The sequence below is a fragment of the Peromyscus leucopus genome, chromosome 13 (assembly GCF_004664715.2).
Source record: "Peromyscus leucopus breed LL Stock chromosome 13, UCI_PerLeu_2.1, whole genome shotgun sequence".
Classification (NCBI taxonomy): domain Eukaryota; kingdom Metazoa; phylum Chordata; class Mammalia; order Rodentia; family Cricetidae; genus Peromyscus; species Peromyscus leucopus.
In genome coordinates this window covers 53,937,118-53,957,396 of record NC_051074.1, presented here as the reverse complement: position 1 = coordinate 53,957,396, position 20,279 = coordinate 53,937,118, and the positions used below count along the sequence as shown (strand labels likewise).

Below are 20,279 nucleotides of genomic sequence, written 5' to 3'. Positions count from 1 at the left end.
TATATGAGTGTCCGGGGGCCACGCTCATTCAAACCACCACAATAGGTAGACACCCCCCCCAAAAAAAAGCTCCCATGATAAAAAGTAGCAAACTAGCAGCTAGACAAAATGGCATGGCCTCTCTCCTCCTCAGTTACCCCAGTGCTGACACAGAGTGTGAGGGGTTGTGACAACCATCGCCATCCCAAGCACTCACATTGACACTCCATGTCTTAAGATCTCATGAAACTCTGTGTCAGAAGAGTCTGCAGAGAAGTGTGGGTGTGGATCCCCCCACATCACTCATGCTCGGTGCTACCAGATACTGCTTAGTCCAACAGCACTGCAATGGCCTAGCAGAGACCTCGCTGGGGTGTCGGGTAGGAAGTCCCACCTCTCAGGATGCAGGTGTGTGACGTGAAAGACTATGTATGCCGTGTTCTGCCTCAAGACAATAGGTTAGCGGGAAAGAGTTGGGCATTTATAGATCACACAACTATCCTTCATATGTTTTAAAATTCCCCAAATAAGGTTAAAAAAAAAAAAAAAACCCTGACAGAAATCGAAGGACATGAAAAGAAATAGAACTATTCATTAAATATATAGCAACTGGTTAACCTCCCATAAGAAGAGAAATGCCAGCTGACAGTGAACTGCCCTCAGATGCCGGGGAAGGGGACAGTGTGGAAACCAGTGTGGTGGGCCTGCAACGGGCAACCCTGTCATATGCGACTTATACGGGACGTGTGGCTTGGGAAGGAGTTGCCTCCAGCAATATACTTACATCCAAGCCAGAAATTCCAGTTCTGAGAATTTGCCCCGCAGGAATTCTGGCTCAATGCCAGTTCCAGGACAGCCAGGGCTGTTACACTGAGAAGCCTTGAAACCCTGTCTCAAAAAAAAAAACCAAAAATAAAATAAAATTAAAATAAAGAGGAGAGAGGGGAAGGAGGGTGGCAGGTACTTGGACAGGCTGCCTCTAACTGTGCAAAAACCAAGCCCAATTCCCACTGCAGCGTATTTTTAATATCGTGTGTGTGTGTGTGTGTGTGTGTGTGCCCAAAGGGACCAGATGTGTCAGATACCCCGGGACTGGAGTTGCAGGAGATGGAGGGCTGCCCAACAACGCAGCAAGTGCTCTAAGCTGCTGAGCCCTCTCCAGCCCTGCGGCATCTCCATAACTAGAAATCTGAAACCAGCTCACAGTGTAAACCCACAGGTGACTGCCCAGCATGTTTGGTGACACCATTCACTGGGTGCTTCCCCTGGCAGCTGCTGATTTCAGGACTCTCCCAGCCTTGGCTCCCTCGATCCCTACAACAACCCTGAGCAAGATGCTATTGTTTCGCCCAACTCACAGGTAAAACCACCGAGGCACAGTGAGCCAGCGTAACCTGAGGGGAATAAAGCAACTTTTGAAGCCATGTGAACAGTTTGATTTCACCTTTTAGAAATTAACAAAAATATTGTTAACAACCTAACAAAAATAATGCATGTAGACATTTATATGCACTCACAAGTTCCTTCTAAAAACTTCAGCAGACCACAAGAATCTGGTTGTAAAATGTTGGCATGGAGAAATTTTACTTTTTTTGGCTTTTCACACTTGTGCCATTTCTTAAAGGATTCTTTTTGCAGTGTAAAGACACAATTAGCAAACAAGGACAGTTAGTGCCCAGACACTGATCTGAGGGCCATGAGAGCTCCGTGCTGGCATCTCTTCCTCCTCACCAACCGCAGTAAGCTCTTGGTGAAAACGGCCCTCCAGTGGCTTACTCCTGGGGCAGAGAGAAGTGTGTACTGAGCATGCGCTTAGCCAGGAAGGGGCTTCCAGGGTGGTTTAAAGAAAAGAGGAAAGTGGAAGAACTCAGAGGAGAGCAGTAGAGAAGGTGGGGAGCTTTGATGGGGCAGGGCTGGGTGGGAGGAGTCCACAGACAAAGCCACAGAGCACACTAAGTCCAGATCCCGTGGGGCTCTTCGTACAACAGTTCTTCCCGGAGAGACGGGTCTCGGTCTCGGGCACAGGAGCTTTAGACACAAAGGCACAGAACGCGGGAGACGAAGGTCAAAGTCATGTCTCGTGCTAAGGAGTCAGATGAACTTGTTTTCTTTGTGAATGGGAAAAAAGTAAGTGCTCTACCCTGTAATTAAGAGCTGCACACAGGAAATGCTGGTAAAAGCCATCTGTTACCAATTTTGCCAAAGTGAAGGTATTGGGTGGAGGGTGTGTGTGGGGTGGGTGCTAGATCTATCGATCTGCCATGCTTCCCGGGGGGAGAAGGGAGGGAGGAAGAGAGAGAGAGAGAGAGAGAGAGCCGACCTTGTGGAATGTGTTGGGGCTAGCAGAGGGAAAGTGTCCAGTTAGGTGTCTCCAGACCAAACCTCACCACGTTTGAACGGACCTAAGCATTAGGCACTGGCTTCCCTTTCTGCAGCAGATGCCTCTCTTTCTTCCTCCACACCTCCTTTTCCAGCTCCAGCTCAAACTTCTACGCCACCCAAGCAGTACTTTCACATGTATGCACACACACACACACACACACACACACACACACACACACACACCCAGAGTCCAAGGTTTTCGGGTCACTTGCAAATAATTATAAAACCTTCGGTCAATACGAATGGAGGAGAAAACGTACTGGAAAGCCAGAAGTGAACCGTTAGTGTAAATGTGAACACTTTACACCTTTAAGATTGGATTCAGGCCTATTATCCCAGAATAGCAGGAGCTCTGAGGCCACCTTGGCCTGCAAAGTAAGTTTCGGGACATGAAGGACTACATGATGAGACTGTCTCAAAAGTAAACAATGAGCGAGCGAATAAACAAAGGAGGGGTCTTAACTCACTGAGGAGAACAAGCTGAAGTGTCCTCTCGTCCCTCTATCCTGATCTCTTGAGACCTAGACAAGACATAAACGACGGCAATACGCCCTTTGCATATATGCTGGATGTCCTTGACAGTCGTGTGTGATGTGAAACCCAACACCCTTGTTCTCAGCACTATTGGCACAGAGAGAGGGCAGTCAGAGTTTAAACTGGGCTTATGGTATTGCGTGCTATGTGCTGTGTGTGTGTGCTGTGTGCTGTGTGTGTGTGTGCTGTATGTGTGCTGTGTGCTGTGTGTGCTGTGTGTGTGTGCTGTGTGCTGTGTGTGTGTGTGTGTGCTGTATGTGTGCTGTGTGCTGTGTGTGCTGTGGGCTGTGTGTGTGCTGTGTGTTGTGTGTGTGCTGTGTGTGTGCTGTGTGCTGTGTGCTGTGTGTGTGTGTGTGTGTGTGTGTGCGCGCGCGCTGTGGGCTGTGTTTGCTGTGTGCTGTGTGTGTGCTGTGTGGTGTGTGTGTGTGTGTGTGTGTGTGTGTGCTGTGTGCTGTGTGTGTGTGTGCTGTGTGTGTGTACTGTGTGCTGTGTGTGTGTGTGTGCTGTGTGCTGTGTGTGCTGTGTGCTGTGTGCTGTGTGTGCTGTGTGCTGTGTGTGTGTGTGTGTGTGTGTGTGTGTACTGTGTGCTGTGTGTGCTGTGTGTGTGTGTGTGCTGTGGGCTGTGTGTGCTGTGTGCTGTGTGTGTGCTGTGGGCTGTGTGTGCTGTGTGCTGTGTGTGTGCTGTGGGCTGCTCTGTGCCCTGGGCTCTGGGCTCCATTGCTATGTGAAGGTTCAGGGCGGTTGCGCAGCATGCCCAAGGTCTATTGGCTAACAAATATGGGAGAGACCTTGTCTTTCATCTCTGGGCTCCTTTCCCTGGCTCTGTGACCTCCTCCTGGGGGATGGCCATTCTTCTAGAACACTGGTGCCAAGGGGAGGGGCTGGAGATTTCCATGGTTTTCCTGCAACTGCCGAAGGAATGCAGTTTGTCTACCACAGCCAAACTCTTGCTTACTTAACTTCTCAAAGCTGGATGGTGAACACAGACCAAAACGCAAGCTTAGGAGGTGGTGATAAGAATTATAACCCTCAGTTTAATTCTTTGTCTTTTATTATACTGTAGGAATGTGAGAATTTTTAAAGTAGTTGGTCCTTCAATTTTTTCTGCCTTTTTATTATTTTCTTGACCCGAGATTGTGCTAGAATTCAAAGACTTGTTGCTCCTCCTCTGAAAGCCAAACATTCACTTGTCAAAGTCTGACCAAGTATCATACAGCAGCGTATGATTTTTTATCACTGCAAAGAGTGAGGTTTAATCAAGTCCGGCAAATAAGATCAACAAACCTGTTCTAAAGCATTCTTACTGTTTAGAGATCAAAAGGGAAACTGCCTCTACTTATATAATCATGTCCCCTGTCCAGGTCATCGAGAGGAATGCAGACCCTGAAGTTAATCTGTTGTTCTATCTGAGAAAAGTCAGTATCCTTTTGCTTGTTTGTGAAAACAGAACGAAATTTCCAACTCTGGGAACTGTGGTCTCTCTTGCATTTACAGAACCGTTTCCACCACATTTCACGGAGAATGTTTTGCTTGTGTGTAGGACTCTCGAAGCTGCTTGTCTTGTAAACGGGACTGGATGTGACAACGGTTCCAAATGTCTGCAAGTCTAAGGATCCCCTGGGGAAGGTGGTTAAAACGTGAAGTTCAGAAGCAGGAAAGGAGCTCAGTAGGGAAAGCGCTTGCCACACAAGTGTGGGGGCCGGAGTTTGAGTCCCCAGAAATCACACAAAGCCTGGCATGGTAGTGTCCATCGTCTGGTGTTCTTTTGGCCAGATGGGGAATGAAGAGAGTAGAGTCTCTGGACATTCCTGGGCTAGCCTGGGGTAAGCAGTACAGCAGTGAGCAAGATACTGTTTCAAGACAAGGTAGAGGGCTCACAGCTGGCGTTCTCCTCTGACCTTGATATACATACCAAGGTATGCTTGCATGTGCATGTGAGCACACACACACACACACGCACGCACGCACGCACGCACGCACGCACGCACGCACTCCTCATTTGTTCACAAGCTCACAGCAAACAGCATTCAAGTCTGTCAGGGGTTCTCCTTGGATGTTCCTGTTCATTGCCTGGGGACAGGCAGAGGTGTGAAGGTTTCTAAACTGGACCAAGATAGGATGAGGCACCAGAGGTCACCTAGAGATTGGAGTTTGGGAACCAGTCAAATCCTCCTCTAGAAGGCAGACTAGCCAGTTGGTTAGAGGTTTTTCAGAATAGTTTTGTGTTCTTGGAAGCAGGGCTAGATAAATCCATATTCTTCAAAATTTCTCTGTGTATAATATGTATTGTATGTGTGTGCATGTGTGTGTGTATGCATGCATGTATGTGTAAGTGTGCATGTGTGTGGATATGTGCGTGTGTGCATACATTCACGTGTGTATGTGCATGCATGTACGTGTATGAGCATGTGCCTTTGTGTGTGTTCTTTCCACTTCGATATTTCACACCCACATAACTAGCCAGATGTGTGCTGTTTTCACCCATTGACTACTCAGGCAATACACAGGAACATCCAAGGAGAAACCCTGACAGACTGCTGTTCGCTGTGAGCTTGTGACCTGTGATTCGGGAGACACAGAACATAATGTAGAAGATGGACGAATGTATTGTAGGCTGACAGGACACTCCCAGGAGTGAGAGTGGTCAGTGAACAAAAGGACCACTGTAGAGGGAAGTACTTTCAGGGGCGAGGGTGGACAGTGGCCAAAAGGACCACTGTGCCAATATGCGTGTTTGAGTGGGTTGTTATAGTCTCGTCCTCGTGTCTCTGGAGCAGACAGTGTTTTGAGGAGCATTTCCCAGTCCAGGTGATTGACAGGCCCATTTGGAGTAACTACTGAAGGAGATATGTCTTTGCTCTTTATCAGAAAGCTAATAATAATCATACAGTCTCCCTGGTAGTTCATAAAAATCATGTCTCCACATGGGGTCAGAGCTACAATACAGATATACAGACTTATTTACTTATTTATTATTGATTTACCCAAAATCACATAACAGAGTAGGTTAAAAATAATTAAAGAGAAAATGAAAAAAATATCTATAAAATGGCCTGGCTTAGCCTGGGGATGGAGCTCAGTTGGTATGGTGCATACCTACCATGCACAAATCCTTGGGTTCAGGCCCAGAACCACACACACATAAACCAGGTGTGGCAGCACCTGCCCATAAGCCCTGCGCTCAGGAGGTGGAGGCAGGAGGATCAGAAGTGCAGTGTTACCTGAGACTCTGTTCTAAAAACAAAGCCCGTGCAGGATTCAGGAAAAGCCTGCTCTGTCCACCTGCCTGACCTTTACCTGCACTCCAGTTCTCTCCTCACACGGTATTTTAAATCTTAAGGTGGGGCAATTGGGACATTTCCCCTTCCTGAAGAACTGCCGCGTCAGCAGGGCCGTAGTGACTGGGTCCCAAACTGATGGTGAGAAAGGGATCCTTCCTTGACGACCCTGAAGCATGCTCATTTCTTTTGTTGTGCTTTTATCGGCATTGTGTCCCTATAGGTAATCATGGGCCTCCCGTGATGTTTTCATACACCTATACTGTCCTTGGGGTCACCCTATTACCCTCCCCTTTGCCCCTCCCACCCTTGATGACCTCCTTCCTCTCCCCAGCTTCCTCCTCTTCTGCTTTTGTATGTATATTTTCTTTTCTATGACTCAGTGAGCTCCACAAGGGTTGCTTAAACAGGACCACGGGTATGGGTTATCTACCAGAACATGGACACCTGAACCAGTGGCTTCGCCCCTGAAGAAAACATCTCTTCCTCTCCTGTCAACCGTTAACTGTCTACAAATCCTCAGAGGCATGGTGCTGCATGAGACATCCCAGCCCCGATGATAGAATATCGATGGCACCATGTTAATAAATAAAGTTGCCTGGGGGTAGGAGCTATTAGCAAGCCATAGGAAAGCAGAGCAGTGGTGGCATACGCTTGTAATGCCAGCACTTGGTAGGCAGAGCTAGGTAAGTCTCTGTGTGTTCAGGGATACAGCCAGTATTGGATACACATGCCTTTAATCTCAATATCAATCATAGAAAACCTGGAGATCTATACAGACAGGCCATGATGAGGTGGTCATGTATTTGGGTTTACAACCAATCAGAAGGCAGAACAGAAACACTATAAAAAGACAGACACACAGGAAGTAGCTCTGATTCGAAGAGGTAGGAGGAAGGGTAAGGTTGTAGCTCTGAGCTCTGACCTCTTGGCTTTCTTCTTTGCATTGGTTCTGTGTTTCTTATTTAATAAGACGGTTGGTCACATCTCCAGTACCACTCTTGTGCAAGTCCTGGCAGGTGGTCACAGATGCTCTCTGAGTTCAAGAGTCCAACAGCCATATCATACCAGAAGACAGCCTCTTCCACCATGACCCCTAAATCTTAGAGAGGGTGATGTCCTCTTAGATGTCCACCTATGGCTGAGCATCAACAGTCACTCATTTTCATCACTTTGACCAACTATGAGTCTCTGCAGTTGCTGCTGTCCACTGGAAAAGAAAGAAAAAAAAAGAACCATTTTGGACCAAATCAGACAGCAGCACTCATCTATGGGCATGAGCAAAATTATTTAGAAGGCAGTCTGACAAGTGTACCAAGTCCATTTACCAAAGCAGCAACCGCTACTTCCCTACTTCAGCCTATGACCTCCTCAGTCACAGGCTTTTGACAGTGGGCCATTCAAATCCAAGCAGAGTCGTTGGTTACCCCAATGACAGACTAGCCACTGCTGTACCAGTGGACACATCCTGTCTGGTCAGCCGGTAGTGTTGTAGATAGCTGAATAAAAATTCTGATGACAATTGTCCCCAAGTAGCCTGCAGAGCATCTTCAAGGACTGCGAAAGACTTGCTGATTTCTAAACTAGCTACCAACACTGTGTCTACAAAGAGTTACAACCCTCTGTCCTTCCCGCTGTCAACTCAAGAATGAACTGAAAGCTTAAAGAGCTTTCTGTCAGGTGACTCTCAATTTCCCTGGCCTCTTTTTAGGCCAGGCACACCAACTTTTATTGTGGTTTTGGTTTTGGTTTTTCTTTCCTACCTTTCTGTTTCCTTGACCAATAGAGGTTGTGTTGCAGAGTCTCCGGTTAACTGGAGATGCTCCATCCTCCAGGGTTGGGATGCTTTTCAGTTGCAGTTAACTGGAGATGCTCCATCCTCCAGGGTTGGGATGCTTTTCAGTTGCCTTCCCCTCCTGACTTCATGTAAATAAAGGGAAAACACTGATGTGGAACCAAAGTCAGAGTCTTTCTAGATAGGAAGGACCAGGACTTCAGAGTTCTGGAGGTCAGGGGGATCTCCCTTGCTGTTCTGGAGGTCCATGGGTCTAACCTGGCATCTGACTGACTTACAGTGAGCACCCATCACTTTTCAGATGAGTGGGGTGCTTCAGGAAGTCCTGTACTGTGACAGCAAGTGTTCATGGTCACCCTGACAGAATCTAGAATCATGAGAGGTGTCCTCTGGGCATGCCTGTGGAAGGTTATCTTATGAGTCGGTACGGGAAGACCTGTCTTGATTGTGGGTGGGACCGTCCTCTGGCAGGGGGCATCCTGAACTGTAAAATGGAGGAAACAAACAGTACTGACGCCTGCCTGCATTCAGGATCTGCTTCTTGTCTATGGATGCAACATCAGTGTCTTCTTCAGTTTCTGGGGCCCCGACCGCCCCACATGGTGGACTGTACCTTGAACTGTGAGTCAGAACAAACTAATTTTTTTTTTTTTTTTGGTCAGAGTATTTTATCATAGCTACAGGAAAAGAAAGGGTATATCCCCATCCTGATGCCATTCTTGCCATTTGTGAAATTTTTTATGGTAAGAACTGAAAGCTCCAGTTCCTCTTTCTTCCTTAACGATAACCCTTCCAGTCCGACTCACGGGGACAAAGTACGGCTGTGGAGGAGGTGGCTGTGGGGCCTGCACAGTGATGGTCTCAAGATATGACCCCGTCTCCAAAAAGATCAGGTACCTTCCCCCTACCCCAGACCGGCTCCCTGTGGGATTTATTCCTGGCACACTGAGGACTGTATTTCACTCCAGAAAGGAATCTGAGACAACCTCGGTTTTATGAGCTGGAACTGAAATACACAACTTATAAGTTACTATTTGAAGAGTGGGGCACAGAGTAGTCCCGAGTCCTAGCAACGCTGGCATTGCATTTTACAAATGATGGAAACTCGGGTTCTGGGGGAATTTGTGCTCTCACCACAGCCATAGAACTAGTGAGCATTAGAGCATGAGCCCCCCAAGTCCATTGGTCTGGAAAGCCAAGATCCTTCGAATAAGTGCCACCCCGAGAGAGCTGTGAAAGCCTGCTTCCTTCCCCCTGTGAAGTTACTTTTTCCCCATGCCCAGGGGACCAGGCAAACTTGTATTCATGGGACGGAGACTCTGGTGGAACTACCACATGACTCACCTCACAGGTCACCTCACTTAACTTCGTCCCAAGCCTTTCAGGCTTTTCCTAAAACCACACACAACTGATACCGCTCAGGAGAGAAACAGCTCCGTGTTTAACTAGCTTTTACAGCCGACGGGATGAAATGGGCGTATCCACCAAGACCACTTGAACTCCTGTTCTTAACAAGAGAATTTGGGGGGAGATAATGACTTTCTTAATTACAATATTTATTTTTAGGCAGACCTAGTTAAATTCAAAATCACTCATTTGATGATTTAATTTTAACATGCGCTCAATTATCTTCCTGTCAAAGTAATTATAATCCTGTAAATGCATCTTTTTTTTTTGTTTGTTTTGTTTTCCAAATCTACTGTTGTTTCTGTGAATTCTTTTTGACTTCGCTGCATGAACTTTGAAGTCATTTCTCCGTCGCTGCCTGCCTGGTTCCCATCTGCTCTCTTCACGGGGCTGCTGTCACCACTGCTGAAGGCATAGGAAGCACCAAGACCAGGATTCACCCCGTCCAGGTAAGAGCTTGTTTTTAACAAGTTTAAGATTTAACAAGGTGTCCTAGTTATCGTTGACCCTCAACCCGACACAAACTAGAGTTGTCTGGGAAGAGAAGCTCAACCGAGGAGCCGTCTAGATCAGGTCAGTCTGCGGGTGTGTCTGAAGGGGGTGGTCTCCACTGTGAATCGATGTAGGAAGGCCCAGCCCACAGTGGGCGGCACCATTCCCTAGGCAGGTGGTTTTATATAAGAAAGCTGGCTAAGCACGTGCCTGGTTCTATATAAGAAAGCCGGCTAAGCACGTGCCTGCCTGACAGGCGGCAAGCAGCACCCTCCATAGTTCTTACCACACTTCTTTGGTTTGGAATTGAGTTCCCTGGTCGGAGGTAAGGCTATGTGGACTAGCAAGCAGGCCTGCCTTCAAGTTCTGATTTGACTTCACTCACTGATAGACTGTGACCTGGAATTGTAATCCAGATAAACCTTTTGTCGTCCCCCCCCCCAAGCTGCTTGGGGTTAGGTAGTTGTCATAGTGACAGAAATGACACCAGAACACAGGTTTAGGTGACTTCGTTAGTTGTCCAGACCTTGGTTTATGGTTTTATAGGACAAAGACGGTAAGTGAAGGGCTCTGTTCCCTTTACAGAAAGAGACACCGTTTTTCTCCTGAATCCCTTGAAATCCTTTCAAGGCTTTCTTTGTCACCACTTGAAGTTTATTTGGAAGAGTGGGGAGGATGGCCTGGAGAAAGTGGCCGGTAGACGGAGGGGGAGGAGAGGCTGGAGAAAGTGGCCGGTAGATGGAGGGGGAGGAGAGGCTGGAGAAAGTGGTCTGTAGACTGGGCGGGGAGGAGAGGCTGGAGAAAGTGGCCGGTAGACAGAGGGGGAGGAGAGGCTGGAGAAAGTGGATGGTAGACTGGGTGGGGAGAAGAGGCTGGAGAAAGTGGCCGGTAGACTGGGCGGGGAGGAGAGGCTGGAGAAAGTGGCCTGTAGACTGGGCGGGGAGGAGAGGCTGGAGAAAGTGGCCGGTAGACTGGGCAGGGAGGATGGCCTGGAGAAAGTGGCCTGTAGACTGGGCGGGGAGGAGAGGCTGGAGAAAGTGGCTGGTAGACTGGGCGGGGAGGAGAGGCTGGAGAAAGTGGCCGGTAGACAGAGGGGGAGGAGAGGCTGGAGAAAGTGGCCGGTAGACTGGGCAGGGAGGATGGCCTGGAGAAAGTGGCCTGTAGACTGGGCGGGGAGGAGAGGCTGGAGAAAGTGGCTGGTAGACTGGGCGGGGAGGAGAGGCTGGAGAAAGTGGCCGGTAGACAGAGGGGGAGGAGAGGCTGGAGAAAGTGGCCAGTAGACGGAGGGGGAGGAGAGGCTGGAGAAAGTGGCCAGTAGACGGAGGGGGAGGAGAGGCTGGAGAAAGTGGCCGGTAGACTGGATGCCTTCCATTGTCTCACAACCTCAGCGGCCCCACCACTTTCTGGGAATCCTTTGGTTTTTACCACGAAGACTACAAAGGAGATGACTCCCATGTATCTTGGTCTAGACAAGACAATGAGACAAACTGGGACGTGTACTCTCTTTGGTAAATGTGTAAATAGCCATGCTGACGATTCTAGTCAGAAAACCTAATATTGTGGCCTACATATTTGCACTTAGCACTTATGCTGTGACAGTCTCCTATGAAGGTTGTGTGTGCTAAGCAGCCCCAAAATTAAGTCATAAGCTCTTCCAGAACTAGGATTTTCACCTTAGCCTGAAAAATACCTTTCCATGGCACTATATATATATATATTCCATAAAGACTATCAGTGGTGCTGGGAAGATGGTCTAACCAATAAAGTGCCTGCCTACAGCGTGAGGACCTGTGTTCTAGCCCCAGTACTCATATAAAAGGAGTCCAATGGCACTCACCTAGGGTCCCAGCACTAGGGAGGCAGAGACAGGAGGATTCCTGAGGCTTGCTGGCCAAACGCTCTAGTTGAATTCATGAGGTCTGGGTTCAGTGAAGTGGTAGACAATGAGGATGACCCTTGCCATTAACATCTGTCCTCCACACACACACATGTGTCTGTATACACACACACACACACACACACACACACACACACACACACAAATGAGATCATTGCTTTTTCAAGAGATGATTGGCAGACTACCAAATCACAGGCCTGCTTGTCCTCCTGCCTCTAAGGGACCCTTTCCATCAGAAGCACACAACTGAGTATTATCAGTCTCCGGGCCAAGTATTTACAGAATCTTTCAGTTCATGCAGTAAATATTTCTTAGTAAAACTATCCAAATGTGAACAAAACTGCAGGTAATTACGGTAGCTGAAGTTTTCCTGTGTCCCACCTGGCTATGGTCAGGACAAATCTCTCTCACCCACCAGTCCTGCAACCGCTTGGACCCAAGTAAACACACAGAGGCTTATATTAATTGAAACTGCTCGGCCATTAGCTCAGGCCTACCACTGACTAGCTCTTACATATAAACTAACCCATAATTCTTATTTATGTTTAGCCACGTGGCTTGGTACCTTTTCTCAGTTCTGCCTTCATATCTTGCTTCCTCTTCTGTGTCTGGCTCTTCCCAGAATTCTCTTCTCTGCTTGTCCCGCCTATACTTCCTGCCTGGCGACTGGCCAAGCAGCATTTTATTTATCAACCAATCAGAGCAACACACATTCACAGCATAGAGAGCGATATCCACAGCAAATTACTAAAGTTAACCCAAAAGTCAAGAGGTAGAAAAGATGGATTTCCCTTCATGGAGGTAGTCCTTGACAACAAATCTCCAGTTTAAATTAAATTTGGAGTGACTGAGGATAGAAGGGTTGCCTGTGTGGTAGCACAATGAGGGAGTACTGAAATAAAAGTGGTCTTGGTGGAAGGCACTGGGTTAACATGGAGAACTCCCTTCCAGACACTTCAATGGGACCTTCCCCAAAAAACCTCCCCTGGTGTTGTAAATATGAACAATTGCAGTGTCCGTGGTTCCTATTGTTAGTCCTGAGACTCACGACAAAAAAAACCAGCTCCACAATTCTGAGCCAAATTTGAAGCAAACTTTAACTAAAACCAGTTCCCAGTGAATGGCCACGAGACACGTGTTATAGGGCTTCTTAAGGGCAAAACCATAAGGACACTGTATTTCCCACGTGGCTTTGTTATTTTCCAAAAACTACAACTCCCGGCATTCCAGGAAGTTACCTGGTCCTCGGGCAAGTGAGGCTTACAGGTTGACTTTGGCTCTTACACTCTACGACAGGGCCTGCACCTGCCTGTAGTTTCACCAGACAAAGAAGTTCATTTCATTTCTGAGGACTGAAATTCTCAGCCTGGAGTGTTCCTGCTCTTCATTTTTAGGAAAGGATTGCCAAAGGCCATGGTACCCAGTGCGGGTTCTGCACTCCAGGCATGGTGATGAGCATCTACGCTCTCCTGAAGAACCATCCAGAACCCTCTACAGAACAGTTAACGGAAGCCTTGGGCGGTAAGTGGTGACTTCTTAAATTGTAGGATAAGGAGGCAGCAGGTAGTGGGGATGCTGGAGCATCTCCATGCCCAGAAAGCCAAAGCACGTGACACAGGTCTAAATGCTGATTTTTATGAGTTACACTTCATCAGTGCTGAAAAGTATTCTTCCCCACTGAGCAGGAGGGAAGACTGAGGCAACCAGGAGACAGTCAAGTGCATTCCCCATGGAACTGTGACATTCTTGGCAACATATCATCTAAGGGACTTTAGTGTGTTACATATTGGCATGCCATATGCTTACTGAAGTAGTCACTGTCTGGGCATCACTGATGTAAATTCAATGCTATTGAGATGGTGTTTGGAAATATTAAGACGTTGGGATCTTGCGATTAGTCGACTGGAGCTAGCCTACATGAGCAGCGAACTTGTGGCTTGTTTTTGTTTGTGGCTGGGGCTGTCACATTCATTCCTGGAGTAAAACTGATGCTCATGAAATCACAGATGCTACGAAATTAAGGAGGAAAATGCGGTGACTCATAAGCATGCATGCCATTGAAATGCCTTGAGACCTCAAAGGTAATTTCTCCTCCTTTGTCCTCTTGGAAAATTTTATTCTCCTCAAGTCTTACATGCGCGTATCATTCTGTCGAGACCCTTTTTAATTTCTCTGTTTTTGTGAATCTGATGAACATCGCCTTCTGTCCTTATGCAAGTCATGGTCTAAACTATTGAACAGAATAAGTCAAGCAGAACTTTGTGAGAAAATTAATCCACATCATTAACACTGAACTGCTGTTTAATTGTGTCTCGTGCACTGACATTTTCTGTCCTCGCTACAGAGGAACCCAAACTTGTCAAATGCCCTGGGAAATCTCCTCGCACTATGTCTGTGGAATTAAGCAGATCCACCCTAGAATTCTTATCCCAGAAGAAAAGGCTAGCTTTCTTAAGTCCCTCGTCTCCTCTGAGACAACACTGTTTTTATTTTTAGGCTCTGTCACAAATAACCCGTCAGGACAAATCCAAAGATCTGGCCAAGAGTAGAGTCAACCTCACCTAATACACATCTTTAAAAAAAAAAAAAAAAAAAAAAAAAAAAAAAAAAAAACAGGCCAAGGGTTGGCTGTCTCCAATGTTCTAGAACTACGTTGGCTTATTGTTATGTCTCACAAAGATTGCCGCTCAAAGTTTCACAAGCTCATCCTGCCATGAGACCTAATTCCCTTGATCCATCTGACATCTTGAACAAATTCAAAGAGGCTACACGTTCTCTTAAAGTCTCCATGTATCTTAGACTTCAAGGCTTTTTGAACAAAGCCCGGCCAATGCTTAGTTACCAGGTATTCCTGTTGTGAGAAACATGTGAGTGATTTGAAGAACAAGACATTGTGCCTTCTCTTGAGCATCTCTTAATGTTGTGAGAAACAGGAGCAGTTATAAGAAGGAGACAGCTGTGCCTTCTCTCGGGTGTCTCTTAATGTTACTCGGTTATGGTTGTTCTCCTTTTGACGTGTTGATGATGATGATGATGACAGTATTTTCTCCACAGCCTGCCTCGGTCTCGTGTCCAGTCGAGCTGACACTGCTCTGTACCACACTTGGCCTTTCATTCTCTGCTTTACCTCATGACGTTCAGCATTTCTTCTCTCCTTTCTGGTTTGGCTGGTCGGGAAGCAACCTGATCACAGCCCTCCTCCCTCAGATCTTGTCACATCCAGTTACATCCTCTACAGCCCCACAGCTGAGCGCTTCCCCTGCTCCTGTACCAATGATTCCATCTGTGGTTTCTGACCAGTGTGGGGGTGGGGCGGGGGGCTCTGTCACTGTGCCGCACTCTTTGAAATTGCCTCTTCACAACTACTGCCCAGAAGAACATCGAGCGGTCTTCACCTTCAGAGACCCTGTCCCCAATACCTGTCATTGTCATATCATAGTCTTTGTGGTTAGCTTGACAGCCTTGCCCGACACTGGTTTCTCTTTCATGACCCTCAAAAAGTCTTTACCCTAGACCCCCCTTTTTTTTTTTTTTTTTTTTTTTTTTTTTTTTTTTTTTTCTGATTTCTATGAAAGATGCTTTAGTGTTTTGTCATGTCATGTTACACACACTGAAGACATAAGTTTCAGTTTAAAGGCCTCTGGACTCCAACAAAGTCACTGCAAATACAGTGAATTATACAAACCATTCTTTCCTGCCAGCACTTGATACGCTACTGAAAAAGCACACAGTTATCTTCCAAAGCCAACGCCGTCATCTAGACATCAAAAAGATCGATGAACTACGGACTGTGGGAAGAAGGCCACTAATCCCCCAATGTGCAGTGCTGGATGTCCCCATACGTTAATAATTAAGAAACATAATGGAACAGAGTGGCGAAATTACTGTAGAAAATGGCGAGTGCACTCAGAAAAAACCAGGTTGATTTTGGGTGGGTTTGGGTAGTGGTACCATCTGATACAGCCAGGGCCCCAGTGGGTCTTTATCACGAGGATTCTTAACTGCTTCTAAAACAGCAGGAGCAGAGGACACATTGCAACAGTCCAAGGCACTCCCTGCAGAGGCTTCAGAGTGTAGGTTAACGCTTTTCGGTCACTCCGTTTAGATGCTCATGGAAGTTCATGCAAATACACTGAATTGCTGGTTCACATCCTTCCTCACAGTCTATGAAAAAGACACTAATCCCAGTATTGGGAGTGACTGACGAGAGTTCCAATTTGCCGAGTGTTGCTGGCAATGAGCATTTGAGGTCACTCAGAAGGTATCCAAAGAGGCTTCTCATGTAAGCTCCGTGGCTCACAACTAAGATGCTGGCTACTAGGCCAGGGGTGCCACCATCAGGACACAACTCCAAACTGCCACGTTTTCCTACGGGGAAGGCCTCCACCAAACAGCTCTCCAGACGGCTGCCTGGAGCTCCGGGGAAGCAGCCTTCTCTCGGGCCTGTCTCGCCCAGGATTAGCTGACAAATAAAATCAAAGAAATCCTTTGCACGCATTTTCACCTGCTCTAATGTCTCTCCTCCGGGTGGAGTAAACATGGGACACTCTTCGCCAGCGGCTTTGGCCATGGCCCGCATCTCGCTTAGAGGCTTGCCCTCCACGACCCCATACTTCCTTTCTCGGAGTCTGGAGTCATACTTCACAGTCATGTCCTTGCAAAATCTGCTTTGCTCCAAAATGCCATGTATGGTCTGCTTAGTCCTCGTGAGATCACTGGAGAAAGCGTGCGTAAACTGCACGTTGTTCAGAAACCGACCAGTGGTGGCTGCTTGCCTAAACCCAGTCTCGGAAAGGGGCTCATCTACTCCTTGGCCTTGAATGATTTTCTCCTTATTAAATCTTGTTTCGCCACTCCATTTCTAAATATGAAGAAAATTGGAAGCTGGTGAGATGACTCGGGGCCTAAGAGCACTGTCTGCTCTTCCAGAGGACCCAGGTTCAATTCCGGGCATCCCCACGGCAGGGCTAACTAACAATGGTCCATAATTGCAATTCCAGGAGATCTGATGCTGTCTTCTGGCCTCTGTGGGCTCCAAGTGCACACATGCTACACAGACTTACACGTAGACAAAACACTGGCGGATGATGGTCAAGGCGAAGCGCGGCATCTTGGCTGGGAACCCAAGGCGCAGGAGCCACGACCCCGCTCGCCTGCACCACTCTGCGCCGGCACTGCCAGACCCCCCTTTTTTAGCAGAGGTGAAACCGCCCAACTTGGGTAACTAAAGGATGCTTTCTCAGCGATGGCTTCTTCTGTTACAGCTTCTCCAAAAAAGGTTCTGTCCATACCTTGCATTGGGTCAGGTGACCTGGGTGGTCCATCCCCTCTAGCAGCCAGATGCGGGCCCAACTATAGTAGGAAGGTGCTGGCGGTATGAAGGGTTTCCACATAAGGGCTGCAGGGGCGCTGAAAGGAAATAGTCAGGCAGAGCCTTGAGTCAAAGGGGAAGCCGGGTTCGTCAGGAAAGGAGTCTTGACATTTTGCTGAAATCTGAGGTTCTACAAGCAGATTTCAAAAGTCACAGGCAGCTAAGAATCAGAGAATCGGGGTTAAAATAGCAAGTTAGGGAAGGGAACAGTAAACCAGGACAATCGCCTGCAGGAAGCAGCGTGGCCTGTGATGTGCTACGGAGCCCGCGGCCTGCGTCTCTCAATAAGTTGTCACCCTAATGGTCTCGATACCCTTCCTTCAGAGAACTTGGATTTCCTCTCAAATACGTACTTGATGATCCTAGGTCCTGCCGCCTTGGTTAGTTTTTATTCTGTAACATTGCCACGTGTTTTACCGAGTCTCATCTCTCCAGGCTTTAGAGGTTCCTGCTAGACCCCCAAAGTCTCATTGCACCAAGACTGAAGTGATTCTCTGTATGCCTTCAGTCTGTGCTCTTACATCTAGGACTGCCACAACAGCTAACTTCTGGAATGCTTTCTGTCCTCTGTATCATTCCACGAGACGTACTACATGTCAGTTATGCAGAAGAGGAAGTTGAGGTACAAAATGGTGCAGTTACTGCCCCAGACCTTAAACCTAGTCAGGGGGAGAGTCCGCTTTTGAACCTGGGTAATTGATGTAGACCCCACGCCTTTATCGCCTTGTCTGAATTTGTTTACAGGACTGTTTTTTTCTTATTATTTTCTCTAGAAAAATGACAGAGATTCCTCTACTTACTTCATACATTTGAGTAAAATTTATGTATGTTTCGAGTCATCTCTCTTCCTAATGCAGCCCCTGTCTTTCTGTAAGCATTAACACCTGCCTGCTCTGTGGTGGGCAGTGTGCCTGTCTGTGGGCCTTGACCTTGGGGACAATGCTTTGTCACAAGGACTTCTGATGCTGATTGTTGTTTTGAAGGAGTCTGTGAAAACGTTGTGTAAAATGCAGAACAGAACAGAAATGCCATCACAGTCTCAGAGTCTAGGATCTCACCTGATAACAGGGAGAGCCAGTGGTCGAAAGAGACTCGGCAAGGTGAGATGTCCCCTCTGTGTCGGGGTCAGTCCCTCTGATAGTTTGAGATTATTAACACCACCTACTGGTCCTCAAGAACTTGCAAGGGTCTGCGATTTCACCCTGCTTGCGGGCTAACAAGTTATCCTGCCGCTGTTGTGGGATGCTGGTGGAGACGTGAGATTCTCCAGCTGGGTCAGTGACTCAACAGAGTCAGCATGGCTGGAGCAACCACACCCACCACAGCAGGTCCTGGGTCCCAGATCCCACAAGGCAGTTCAGATAGAGCCAGTAACCCCCGCAGGTGTGATAGGTCATGTTACAAGGAAGAACCCTGGCTTTAGGAACTCAAGTCTTATCTAGAGGAACGCCCTCTAGAAGGTGGCATATCTTTGTTATACTAGAAGTTCTCGTTTCTGTAATGAGACCCTGTGCTTTCTTACTCTACACAAGTATCCTGGAAGACGATCTGGATCCAAGCAGTGAATATTCACAAGCTATGTGCATCTCTGGCATGTGAGTTGTGTCCCTTACAGTGGTATTTTCTGTCCTTTCCTTCCACCGAGTTTCTGTTCTGTACCTCTCTTGAGAGTGTACCCCGTAAATAGGTCCCGAGTAACTCCTAATAATATGTGTGAAATCTAGAAGGATTCCTTTTAAATGATTGGCAAGGGAGGTAATATAAAGAGAGAGCCGGTATGAATGAGAGAGCTACAGCAAGCCCAGAGAAATGGCCTTGGAGTTGAAACCGTGTCTTTCATTCCCCCAGGTAATTTATGCCGCTGCACTGGATACAGACCCATTGTGGAGAGCATGAAAAGTTTCAGCCCTGTGAGTGTGAAATGACTGATGGCCGTTGAGCCACCATTATGCCCACCCCCACACTGGCTCCTTCCAAACCTCCCCAACACACATGCCAGATGGGTTTCAAGGAAAGTACAATTCTGTGTTTTAAAGAAAAATGATTTTCTGTTTTCGCCCATCTCAGTAAGCGTAACTGGGTATTTTTTTCAGAAATACAGACAGGTAGCACCATAATGGCTCTTTTTCTGAAGGTGAAGTTTGGAAATGGCGTATTCTTAGTGAAAATGGATTAGGCCGTTCTAACATCTTGCTTCACGATGAAGAAAAACTGATAAAAGTCTGTTTTTCAGACTGTCACTTCCACAGCACTTTTGGTTGAGACATAGCCCAAGTGAAGCGTTTCCATCAAGTGAATGCCCCTCTTTGCTCTGATTGTGATTCCGTCTGAGATTAATCCTGATGGGAGATGGGGAAGAGAGAAGAAGCCGTCTCCATCATTCACGTTAGGTGGACTCAATTGAATGTGAGATCTGCAGAATCCACAAAGCATCAGTCTGGGACTCCCTCTGCCCTCGCCATCTGCAGACCTCTCCGAAGCAGGCACCACATGCTTCCCACAGCCCCCTAGAGCAACCCTGATGTCAGACATGCAGGGCTTCCCACACCAGTCTTCCAGCCCTCCAGATGCTCACAGGGTACTCTGCTTTAACCTAGTAGTGTGACACTAGCTACTCAGAGTTAGTGTCACACTGGACAAGTTAAGGGCTCACAAGACTGATTTCATCTTATCAAATGCCGGACTGGGCCTTTGGTATTTCTGATCCGCTAGCTAAAAATTAGTAGTTCCTAGGACCTTACCTCCTCAACTTCAATAATTTGCCATAACTCAGGAAACACTGCTTATTCTTGCTGGGTTGCTTTAAAATCTGTTATAAAGGGAACAGGTGAATAGCTAGATGAACTGGTACAGCAGAGAACATCTAGAAAGGATGTCCAGTCAGTGGATTTGAGGTCTATCATGTCCCTAGCATGGGGTGCTTCATCAACCCAAAGGCTCATAAATTCTCTGGTTCAAATATTTTTTTGTATGTTTTAAATTTATACAGGGTGTGAATACATGTATATGGAGGTGAGAGAGCAACTTGTTAAGTTGGTTCTCTCTCTCTCTTTTTTTATTTGTTTGTTTGTTTTTTCAAGACAGGGTTTCTCTGTGTTGTTTTGGTGCCTGTCCTGGATCTCGCTCTGTAGACCAGACTGGCCT

General features: G+C 47.2%; 2 protein-coding genes across 3 annotated transcripts in view; one reads left to right on the top strand and one right to left on the bottom strand.

The window, feature by feature from the left end:
- Window positions 1–1,916: 1,916 nt before the first annotated feature.
- The window catches only part of LOC114704606 (aldehyde oxidase 3), a 94,090-nt gene continuing 75,727 nt past the window's right edge, over window positions 1,917–20,279 (top strand). The window contains exons 1-6 of the mRNA XM_028885935.2: window positions 1,917–2,106; window positions 4,257–4,314; window positions 8,765–8,861; window positions 9,716–9,824; window positions 13,159–13,285; window positions 18,984–19,045. Of these exons, the coding sequence (XP_028741768.1) occupies window positions 2,053–2,106; window positions 4,257–4,314; window positions 8,765–8,861; window positions 9,716–9,824; window positions 13,159–13,285; window positions 18,984–19,045 (507 nt within the window). The 5' untranslated portion in view covers window positions 1,917–2,052. The remainder of the gene's footprint in view (window positions 2,107–4,256; window positions 4,315–8,764; window positions 8,862–9,715; window positions 9,825–13,158; window positions 13,286–18,983; window positions 19,046–20,279) is intronic.
- Window positions 15,328–16,956, bottom strand: LOC114704597 (fructose-2,6-bisphosphatase TIGAR-like). Of its 2 annotated transcripts, none has more exons than XM_028885928.2 (2): window positions 16,843–16,956; window positions 15,328–16,617 (listed from the first exon to the last, which is right to left on the bottom strand). In XM_028885928.2, the coding sequence occupies exons 1-2, from the start codon at window positions 16,872–16,874 to the stop codon at window positions 15,843–15,845; spliced, it is 807 nt and encodes a 268-aa protein (XP_028741761.1). In that variant the 5' UTR covers window positions 16,875–16,956; the 3' UTR covers window positions 15,328–15,842. The 2 variants fall into 2 exon arrangements, with proteins under 2 accessions (XP_028741761.1, XP_037066293.1); XM_037210398.1 differs by having other exon boundaries at window positions 15,328–16,579; window positions 16,843–16,936.

Bases quoted from the DNA above. Each gene is read 5' to 3' on its own strand.
- LOC114704597 (XM_028885928.2), bottom strand. From the start codon at position 16,874: ATGCCGCGCTTCGCCTTGACCATCATCCGCCA. The intron at 16,618-16,842 runs GTGTTTTGTCTA...TTAGAAATGGAG, and splicing joins GCCTTGACCATCATCCGCCA to TGGCGAAACAAGATTTAATA.